Raw genomic sequence first — 11,509 nt, 5'->3', positions numbered from 1 at the left:
TCATTGTATTGCAAAAAAGAATTTTGCACATATATTTAGATTATCATGGCTGTTACGCAGATTTGAGGACAAGTCCTTTATTTACTGAATATTCAATGCTTCAAGCTGACCAAATCTATTACATGAAGGTTCTGCACACCATTTATAAGCAAAAGACCCACAATCAAGTTAACAATAAATCTTCTGGCTGCCATCTCAGGCATACAATATGGCACACTCCAAAAGTAAGAATGAGCTATGGTGAGCAATCTTTCCTGTACCAGTCAACTGAAATATTAAATAAATTGGGAGAAAAATTGAACTTCGACGCTTAAAAAACAGGTCAAAGAAGTGTTACCTAAGCAAAATGCTTGCAACACTGATATATAATTAAGGGTTTGGAGTATATGTCTACATGTTCCCCTAAAGGTAGAAATTAAAAAAATTGCAAACAAAAATACATTAATACGCAATTGTGACATAGTAGTGTAACTGATGAAAGTTCATGCGTACGAATTAGGTACTGCGTTTATGTGTACACTGCGATCCTTCTGTTAATTTTAGACTTATGCTTTGTATAATACATAGGAAATGTAGTAATCACTTTGCTTTGTGCTATTTCTCTATTACGATTGTGCTATTATGCTTAAATTTGTGAACCGACGTGTTATTATGTACACTGTAAATTGGGTGGCTGAAGCCTCTGTCAGGCCACGTTTGCCTTTAGCCTCAGCCTCCCCTTGGTTTTGCCAAGAAATAAAAATCACATACTCAAAAAGAATGAGGTCAAAAATTTCAAGCGAGTTGGAGAGGTCGACCAGCCATGCTTTGTTCGATCTTATCCGAAATGACCCCACTTTATCCACTAAAATTGTGCCAGTATTGCGACCACGTAATAGTCCAGAAGAAAACATTTTATGTAACAAGAGCTTTTTATTCCGCTTTCGCCCCTCGTCGCACATGAAACACCCAGTGACGTTTGGTGAGATGGAGCCCCAATGACAGGCTTATGACGGCAGATGTGTGAGACAGCATCACTTCCTGCGGTATCTGCTCTTGGATTTGAACTTCTTGACGGGGCCCTTGCTCTTCTTGACCAAGCCCATCTCCACTCTCTCCTGGTAAGACGGCCTAGAGGTGGGGATGCAGAAAAACAACGAAAATTGATCACTGACATGTCGTCAGAAACCTGCAAAGCCTTTTGTGTCATTCTGGTTGAAACACTGCATGCAGAAGGAACTACAGATTAGAATTCTACAGAGTAGAACTGATCACACAACCCATGAGTTCGTGGTTTGGAAATACAGTCTAGCCACACACAACACCTGTTATCCAGCATTTGTGATCCGACATTTGTCTCAAATATTTTGGTTATCACAAGCATTGGGGTGACGGTCTCTTTTTGAAATTCCCTTTCATGCTCAGGAAAGGTGTAGCACTTCTGAGTGGCTCCAGTAAGAATGCTAGCTTTGCTAAGCACAGTTTTTTTTTTTTTCCAACAGAAAAAATTGTCATAGTGCCACTGTTGTGACCTTACAAGCAGATATGAAGTTTACAGGGCCTACTCTCCCAGTTTGCGCACATAATGCAAGACTTTTTCCAGGGTGCACAAGTTTTCTTTTGCAACCTTCCACAGTCCCTTTTTTACGTCAATAAATACATTTCTTGTTTTTAGTACACAACAAATGAAAGATTTCGTGCAACTGCCTCTGCTTTGTGCATTACTGTACGAGGCAGCATGTAGAAAAAAATGGAAGTCAAAGGTGGTGCATACATCCCCCAGATATAACACCAGGCAACAGACAGAAGAGAAAAGGAGTGTATACCACACAGCTGACTACACCAAACATCATTGTACAACCGGTTGAAATCAAACTGCATATTTTCTTGTACAGTAACATGAGAAAAAAAGGCATGGAAGAAAACACAAAGCCCCAAATGTTCGGTTACATAAAACCGTCAAAGAATGCACACACAACAATCAAGGACAGAACCTGCACTTCACAGGTGTGGACAATCCAACACAGTCCCACAGCTATTGAAATCAAAATCATGTGGAGGGTAATTTAAACTAGTTGTAACAGATTAATGTAGCACGGCAGAGAAAAACGTGTCCTTGATCTTCCATGGGTCACCCAGCTCATGATAACTTGCACTGCCTAATCCTTCACGTATTCGACAACTCCTTACTGTGCCATGGTAAATAGCAAACAAAAGTTTTAACAAGTATTCCCGTGCATATTTCAATTCATCTGGAAAATTAACACATACCTACTTGAAAATAAAACCTGATTTTTTTTTTTTTTTTTACTTTCCTATTCTTACATGCAGCAGCTTTCCTGTGCTGTTTTCAATGACCCTTAGCAATGATAGAAGGTTCTGCCAGCCTTTAAAAAAGCCATGAAGACAAAATACAAGTTAGGTTTGTTAGAAAGACTGCTTAGTCCCGATAACAATGATAGCAATATCATCGCAATCTTCGAACAAATAACGGAGATATTAAAGAAAACGTGTGAAGCAGTCGCAACCCCCTAGCCAATTTCCCGCAACTTTTCTATGACGTCACGGAACCTTGTTTGTGCGATTGGCGGCCGCCTAACTGACCTGTCGCAACGACACATGACTGGACGTCTGTAATGGGGCCTCTAGTTCCATTTCACCGCATCACTTGAATGCTAACATGCAGTTAACGCACTGAAAATGATGTTTTATTGTTGGCCCGTATGACGTCATTCTTGCTCATAACACGCCACTTTGGTGCAAAATTTGAAAGTTTTTAAATACTTCTTGCTTTTTTTTCATTAAAAAAAACATCTTTTGTGGCTGTAATGGAGCTGAGTGAGATACTGAATCCTAGTTCTTTCAAATTAAACGAAGTTGTATTTTCTCTTCATGGCTCTTTTAAGCTTGCCCAGTAAGCGTTCTTTGATGCCAGGAAGGGAGCAGCAGACTCCCTTGTCCCCTTTCTCGCATACGTACCCATAGCGGAATTTCTTGACTGCTTTCTGGCTGGTGTCCACAAGTTCGGCATCGAAGCCCTTGCGTTTCTTCGGCCCTTTCTTCCCCTTGGCTGCAATTGGTAAAAGCACAGCACGTGCAAGCGGGTCACAAGGATGTCTGTGTGTGCACAAACACACATGTCGCTCCACAATAATGATCGGTGAAGAGCAACGTGCCCTCCATCCTGATACACTTAGAATGAAACAATAATGTAAAGACACGGTAAGCTAATCCTTGCAGGGGTGGAGGCGGGAGTGGGCTTTTTGAAGCACCTCAGGGAGTAAGAACAGTGTTGTTTAAGAGTTGCTTCGGAGCAATAAAAGGGGAGTTTTGGAGCTGCTTTGGAGCATCAGAAGACGAGTTTTGGAGTTGTGCAAGTCTGTTTGGGAGCAAATTTCTGGAGTCAAACATGAATTTTTCGAAACTTTTTGTTCTTGTAAAACTTGCAATTTTTTTGTTCTTGGTCGACTGAACAGTAAAACTATCTTATTCTCATTCTTTGCTTTTGATAATAAGTGGGAAGAATGCAACGAATGCTCATGACAATGCATGCATCCCGGCATAGCACGCAGTGGTGCGGTGAGCTGCATTTAGGGACATAGTGCATTGCCAACCCCCATGTTCACTCCCAAATCCCATAAAACCGCACTGCCACTTGGAGACCTCGAAATTGTGACGAGTGAATCACATGAGTGAATTAGTCTTTTAGGGAGTGTGCCGGAGGACGCCATGTCGTGAATGACAGAGCAGTCCTCACTGCTCCCTGCGCAATGCGAATGGCATTGAACATCGTCTCACGGTTGTCTCACATTTTGCAGCACTGCATGGGAGCAGTTACAGTGCAATACTGCCCTTTGGAGAAGGGTGGCACGGGAAAAGTGGACTGGCACAGCACGGTGCAAATGGCGCAGCACTTGCACTAAGCTTGCTACAACTACTAGTGGTGAGGGGACATCAATTCACCTGCCTCACTACTATGCCACACAAACTAGCTTCGTGGCCTGAAACAAAAATCAGAATGTGAAGGGCAGGCCAGAGGAACTGTCATCTGCAACAGCGTTGAGACGTGGTGGACTGGCTTTCGTACATACTCACATACAAGGGAATCCTGTTGATCAGTGCAATCTTGGATTTAAAGATTTTACTGGCTTGACATTTTTTGACAAAATTTTGTGACACTTTTGTTATAAACAAGACTTATTGGATAACACCTAGGTGTGGAAGCATAAAATTTGAGGCTGTATCTCACGAAAATAGTGGGCGAGGCAATAAAAGACAACCCTCCTTTCCCCTACCAAAGAAGGAGTCTTACTACACAGTGCTTAGTGGGAACACAGAGTGTGCAAATTATTTGACGAAACCAGCACACAATCAGAAGGGGCGTAGTATTTCCTTAAAATTTAGCGTTAATCCTTTCACACTTGCGTTCTGAAAGACTATTTGTTGAAAGTACTTCAACTCGCAAGGACCATGCAGATAGAGCCACTGCAGATTAAAAACAACTGCCGTTGGTAGCCCCTTCTTTTTTGATTAAGGCACGAATAACTGCCAACAGCTGACTGACAACGTGAAAGTGCCCAAAACTGCGAGTCATGCCACAAGGGTGCACTCACGTGGATTGGCCCTGCGGGAGTCGTCGTCCTCGGTGACGGCCCGCACCCGCTTGGGCTTCTTGGCCCGCTTGGCAAGCCGTGCCTGGTACTGGGCCGTCTTCTCCAGCTCCCTCGAGACGCGGTCGTCGGCCTGCACGGTGGCGAGAGAGGGCAGGAGAACAGGAGGTGCAACAGTCACTGCAATCATGCCCCCCTGCGCTTCGCTCGACTACAAATGCTACAGGCAAATAACTTTGTTAGCATGCACAATCACCCGCGGCGTACACAAGATTTTATGGAAGGGCAGGTACACCCCGCCCTGCATCTTGAGGGTGGGAATGTGCTACGGAGAGAAAGAATGAATGAATGAATTTGAATTTTATTGGCGCAGCAGCCAAATTTGGCTATAATGCGCCAGACTCAAGGTACGGAGAGAAAGAGAACTTTAACAAAAATCATTTAAATTAAACTTTACATTGACTTCTGGCGTCCTTTTTCTTTTTCTTCTAAATGCTTGATCATTTGTTTTGAGCTGACGAAGTCACATGAGCTCTGTGTATTGCTAACGACAAATGTTATTGACAGTTGCTGTTCAATAATAATCAGCAAAGTTAGTAGCGGTGACATCCATACACCCTGTGTACGCCAGTGGCCATGAACACCTAGCAACTTTCAGCAACGAAGTAACCTACACTTCGCTGCCCATTTGTGCAGCAATTTCAGGCTTGCTAGACACACTTCATGAATATGCTCAAAATGAAGCATAAAAATAAATTGATTAATTGATTGATTGATTGATTGAATAAATAAATTGATTGAGCATTTAAAAAAGTTGATATTATGAATGCCGTCTATTGCGACTTGTTATGCGAAATCACACAGAACAGCAACGATCTCTTAAAGTTTTGGCAGATCGGATGCTTGCAAAAGAAACACTCACGTTCTGTGCTCTGGCTGGTATCTTGATCTTCTTCAGGGAGTGCTTGCTGTGCTTCCCAAGCTTTAGCTGCACTTTATCGAGAACGGAAGACAACATAGAAGCTCACAGGCTGCCCATATATCCACAAAACACACCAAGCAGATCAAAAGCCTGCAGCATAAGTCGTAACGATCCCTGCAAGGCACTTCAGGGCTAAACAGCTGCATCTTTCAGCTAAGTTTGCCCGCAGGTACAGTTCATCTCCATCGATTGTCTTCACATGCGAAGCATTCATTGTTGGCTCAGAATAGCTAGATGCTTACAGGAAAGAAATTCTGTTGTGGAGTAGAACGTATGGGTGGGAGTGTGTGTGTGTGTGTGTGCATGTGCTCACAGCGCTGCTCATGCTAACACCACCTGTTAGGACTTGAGACTGGATTTTAGGCAAACGCCAGTTTTGTACCTTGTGCTCTTATCACCTTACTATTAGAGGTTAAAAAGTGGCTTCATGGAGTTTTTATAGTGCCTACAAATGCCTATTTTGGCTTTTGTGCCTTAATGACTGTAAATACCTATTTTTCAAAATCGGGGCCCATATGAACACTACTTAACCTCAAGTTTCTTTTTTGAGTGCACTTTGATATTGTTCATTATTCGTGTTACCGGGCAGCATTGATTTTGGAAATCTACGTGCTTCAACCCAGTCCTCTGGTTCAACCAGCTCCAGGAAAACAACAGCTCGCAGCAGTGAAATGGGACGCTCATTCGCAGCGACAGGAGGCACAATTCTGAATCCAGGAACCTGGAGATGATGTACCGTATAATGCGGAATATAGGTCGACCCCCTTACCTTGTAGCCGAAAAATGCAAAAAAAAAAAATAATAATAATTAGGTACCAACCATTGTTTTATTGAGACTATAACTTGTTTCGTCTCAGATTACTCATTTGAAACTGTCTGAAGTATCGTCAGACGACTGCTTCTGGCTCGCTGTCGCCCACACAGCAGGTCGTCCTCGGTGCAGTCCAGGGAATTGCTTATGCAGCACTTCTTAAACACTCGCAAGACCATGTCATCGTGAAGCGAGCGCGAAGCATGGGACACTCGTGTGCAGACTGGAGCGACAGCCAGTCTGTGCAGGCGGTCAGCAAACATCTTGGAGTATCCATTCGCAGAGAGATCGCACGACGCTAGCGGACAAAATTTGCCCCTTTGTACAGCAGCACAGGTGCACAGAGCAGCGCCCATGAAACAAGGCCTTCCGAGCGTTGCATACCGAGAGCTGCCCCTTCAGCTAACGCCGCTAGAAACACTTCTTTTGGTGATACCGAACTGGCGCAAGGCGGACACATCATTGGCCTTGGAAAACCCCCAACTTTTCTTTTAAATGCTGCTGTAAACTGGCACCAAGTGCCTAAACTCATTTTGAGCAAGAAGAAAATAGCACGCGCACATTCGCCGACAGCGAGAGAAGCGACAAAACAAAGATGGCGTCGCGTCCAATTGATGGTGGTGGCGATGGTGCCTTTGGGGTTTGGATGGGCTCGATGGGCTGCCCGGTCGCCAGATGACAACTGCCAGTGACTGCAATATAGGTCGAGGGGTGACTTTTCGGCAAATTTTTCTGTAAAAAATCTCGACCTATATTCCGCATTATACGGTAGTTTGCTACTGTTTCCACAATTTTCGATTGATTCATAAGACTACATTCTGCGTGCTCTCCAAACGAATTTCTTCAACCATGTGCAGTCACATCCTCGCTTCTGGAAGCATACAACTCTATTTCCTTTGCAACTCTATTCTCACTGCAGCGGTTCAACATCGAACATGCCTTTGTAAGCATAAAAGTCCTATATTGAAGAGCCAACAGTGAAACGCCACTGTGCTGCTACATTTCTTTACGCCTTAAAATTCACTCTGTGCTGCTACATTTCTTAACGCCTTAAAATTCACTCTGCTGCAGGCTCAAAAATACGCCTTTCCATAAAAAATCTGTTCAGCTGCTAAACATACAGTCTACGCTCGTTACAGCGGATCTGGCAACAACGGACTTTTGGTTACAACAGAGCATTTCTGTTGGTTTGTCTGGTCCCCATGCATTTTAAATGGAGTCCACTCTGCTCACAACGGACCCGGCTAGAGCAGACTATCGGCTACAACAGACTAAATTTTACGCGAAAATTGTTTCGACTGAACGTTTATAGCGGACTTCCGCGGGGCTGGCACCCGATGTGATTTTTCTTTGTTTATTTTGGCAAGAAAACTATTATGTCTGGCAACATTGCTGACAGCCGGGTCGTTGGCGCAGCCAAGCCAAGCAGTGCCAGTGGCTTTTTTGTTTGTGCGACCAGCGGCATGAGCAGCAGGGTAGCTTATTTCACTGTTGGATAAATTAACTGTAATTAACGCTGTTGAACATGGGGAAAAACAGGCTGACATCGCCAGAAGTACAGGCCTGTCTAAGCAGAGTGTACGCTCTACCATCAAGAACAAGGCCGCTGCCGATAAACGCGACTCTGGTGGATTGAAAACAGGGCTATCGAATACTCGAAGTGGTGCACTCGGAGGCGAGGCTGCGCTCGTCAGTTTTTTTATGTAATAAAAAACTCGGGTTCAGTGAAGTTCGGCTTGTATTATTCCCACGCATGCATCGTTCCCGTTCCGTTGGGTGAAAAAGGTAAGAAATGCCTCAAGTAGGGGTTGTTCCCCATCCATTGTGTGCAATCTGCCGGTAACCGTGCGCAGTCCAACTGGTCTAACTTTCGATTTTACAGCTGTCCGTCATCAGATTATTTCATTACAGCTGTTTCAATGACCAGAATAAAATTGCTAAATATGTGGAAGCTACCTTGAGGTAGCTTCCACATTTCAGGCAGCTTCAGGCAGCGATCCGATTTGTTTGACGAACGGTTTCGGGAAAACCTGCTGATGAACGGTTTCGGGAAACCCTGCCTCGTCGTGGAGGGATTTAAAAGAGCCTAGCTAATGCTGATGGGCATGACTGATGTTTTATAGCTGGTTTATAAATGCGCCTAGTTATATTCTCGTCGTGGAGGGATTTAAAAGAGCCTAGCTAATGCTGATGGGCATGACTGATGTTTTATAGCTGGTTTATAAATGCGCCTAGTTATATTCTTGCTTTATTTGCTCAGCTTATCTTGCGTCTTTACACGCTTGACCGCATGCGTTAGGCCTTTTCGAAGTGGCGGTGCTAAGTTTTGGAAACGGTGTTTATGCGATTCTTTGCCCTCGTGCGAACACTGTGCAGAGGTGCTGCAGACGTGTAGAAAGAACAAAGTGTATGTACTATGCATGCAATATCGGTCAAAGTACCCACTGTAGGGCTCATACCCCCACATCGGATACTGCATACTTCTGCTACAGCGGACGTTTTTTTCCGGATTCAGAGGGTCCGTTGTAACGGGCGTAGACTGTATTTTGAAAAATGCTCTTCAAATGTGTGGAAGTGTATTTGGCAGTGTTAGGACGTTTTGCCTGAACACAGTGGATAAAATCATTGCATACGAGAAAATCTACAGCCCTGCACCTACCAGTCCTCATGAAAGAACATGTTAATTTCTTACTAAATCTTCATCTCTCTTGTGTTTATTATTTGTGTCTGTTTTGCTGTCTCATAACTTAATTGTGTCACACAGACACACAGTAGAGCTTTTTTGAATCAGTAATCCCAGCTTTCAAGTATTCTTGAGCATGACCTGTTTCACTGTATGCGATGCCCAAGCAAGCGACTGTGGCCGCTGAACATTAATGTTAGCAGTGCTGCTGTTGATTTAGGCCAATGCAGCGTCATTAGTCCAGCAGTTTTATTTGACAATTGAACGGCTATGTTCACCTGATGGTGCGTTTGCGCCGTCATAAACAACAACATTTCTGGTTTTCCTGTTGTAGATACAGATCATGCACATCTTCATTTGAGATTATTTGCATTTATTTAAAAATTTGTGGTGCCAATCTTTATGAAGTTGGGAGGCCTAAAACATTGTTTTGCTTGCCTATTTCTGTCTTTTTTAAGGCCCAACCATCCGGCCTCTATTTATGACGTACCACAAAAACCTGCGTCTAACACAGCCCCATATATGATACGTGAGAAAATTTCCGAACACCCACACAGAGGAAGAAGAGCTCTGATGCGACTGAGGATAGCCCTGTGAGCAGCTCACCTTGCTCGCGGAACTTCTCCTTGGGGGTCTGGAACCAGGTACGCTGGGGCTGCTGTCCCTGGGCCTTCTTGTTGACCAGCTCGGTGGCCTTCTTGACATCGTTCTCAATGGCGCCCAGCTCCTTCTCGGCCTTCTCCTCCTGCAGGATGTTCTCCACCTCCTGCTCCAGGCCGGCTATCTTCTCCCGGAACTGGGCCACCACCTCTGCCAGAAACGCACACACGCATGAATCAGCAGCCCCACCGAGACTTGGCTCAGAATATGACTCTTCCCAAAGTCCCCAGTCCTCCCTCAAGATGGTCCTCATAATTTGCAGAGCAAGACATTAGTATCCTCACAGTTCCCAGCCCTCGAGACAGTTCTCAAAAATAAAAGAGCATGACACTAGCGTCTTCTTTTCAGAACACATGCTTCCTTCCAGATAATTTATTATTGCAACCAGTCAATTTTAAACAGAGCTTACATGGCTAGGGCTCCATGTACTTAGCGTGCCCACAAACAAAAACTCCTCAGGCTCTTTGAAGCGTGAGGCATGGTATAGTGTGAGGCATCGGAAAACGAATGTCCTGGTGTGTGTGTGCCACTAGCACACACACACCAGGACATTTGGATCTCAAGCTTATATGTCTCGTCACTTGGATGTACCACTTGTATCGATTAGTCACCAAAAGGTACCATTTTCAAGACAAAAAATAAAATGACTCAGACCTCAAGCTTGCCCATCTCATTTTAAGTCGATTAGCTATTAAGAGGCACCATTTTAAAGGGGCCCTAAATAGGCTTCCAAAGGTGGGCGTTTCAATCGCGCAATCGATAGAGTACACCTTCACGACAACGTATACCAAATAATACACCTCTGCGTAAAGCAGGGGCCACACAAACACGCAAAAAAGATTTCACTTTCTCTCCTGGCTCACCAACCATACTTTGCCGCCACACTGCCGCGCTCCGACGCAGTTTTTTCTGGCTCTGACGCGCCTCTATGACGCACAAGACATTGCCCAGTACGGCGCCGCGAACGTGAACCACAGCAACAGCGCTCACCGTGCAACCGGAAGCTGGTGGGCGAAGCATGCGCGTCGAGTTAAAAAAAAAAAAACAAAAAAAAACGCCCAGTGCTTAGCGCAGCCAATGACTGCATGTACATCAAGGAGGGTGATGGATTGCCCTGTTTCTCTAGGTGGTCTTGCGCCGGGTCGATGACGTCATGGCTTCAACAGTGCTTCGGAGGAGCTACTCGAGGAGGAGAGCCCCAGGCCTTATGGCTCACCCCTTTTAATGAGCGATAACTCGGCTAATACGTAACGCATTAAAACAATTTTTGCGGGATGACGTTCCTTGGATAGTACTCCAGCGATTGCGCACGCAAAATCGCAACATTCAGCAGCCTATTTAGGGCACCTTAAAGATGAACTGAGTCAGAATTAAAGTATGTGCATGAATGTATGTGCCTCTCTCTGGGATGAGTGCCATCAACGCTCAAAAGAAATAACCTTCGCTCACACCTTCCACCTCAATTCTGTCACATCTATTTATGAGCTGAAAAGCATCCTGGATATCCACCTTCACAGAGCGGGATGGATCAGGATGTTTTTTCTGTGCTGTGCAGCTTTAAAAATGGGCACACACATTCCTTGAAGAGCTTGCAACCCCCAACTAGATCACTACACAGTAAGTGCACAACACTATGTGACCCGACAATGTGCGTCAGCTAAAGCAGCAGCAGCAGAAAAAAGTTGCCCCCTTGGCCACTGCCCTTTCTTTGCTCGCACAAATCATGCCCCAATTGCAAATGATGTCCCCTTAGCTGGTAACCATGGATCTTTTACTGGCTGGAC

At 44.6% G+C, this 11,509-nt stretch overlaps 1 protein-coding gene across 1 annotated transcript in view; it reads right to left on the bottom strand.

Annotated features, from left to right (window-relative positions):
• Positions 1 to 892: 892 nt before the first annotated feature.
• Positions 893 to 11,509, bottom strand: part of Rs1 (Dead-box helicase Rs1) — a 45,782-nt gene continuing 35,165 nt past the window's right edge. Inside the window, exons 14-18 of the mRNA XM_077698067.1 lie at positions 9,672 to 9,875; positions 5,512 to 5,582; positions 4,593 to 4,722; positions 2,959 to 3,049; positions 893 to 1,110 (exon numbers count right to left, since the gene is read on the bottom strand). Coding sequence (XP_077554193.1) covers positions 1,014 to 1,110; positions 2,959 to 3,049; positions 4,593 to 4,722; positions 5,512 to 5,582; positions 9,672 to 9,875 — 593 coding nt within the window. The 3' untranslated portion in view covers positions 893 to 1,013. The remainder of the gene's footprint in view (positions 1,111 to 2,958; positions 3,050 to 4,592; positions 4,723 to 5,511; positions 5,583 to 9,671; positions 9,876 to 11,509) is intronic.

Source organism: Haemaphysalis longicornis, unplaced genomic scaffold (assembly GCF_048455015.1).
Source record: "Haemaphysalis longicornis isolate Haplotype H1 unplaced genomic scaffold, Haemaphysalis longicornis Haplotype H1 scaffold_2, whole genome shotgun sequence".
Classification (NCBI taxonomy): Eukaryota; Metazoa; Arthropoda; class Arachnida; order Ixodida; family Ixodidae; genus Haemaphysalis; species Haemaphysalis longicornis.
Note: the sequence above shows the minus strand (reverse complement) of the source record. Positions and strands in the feature narration are given on the sequence as shown.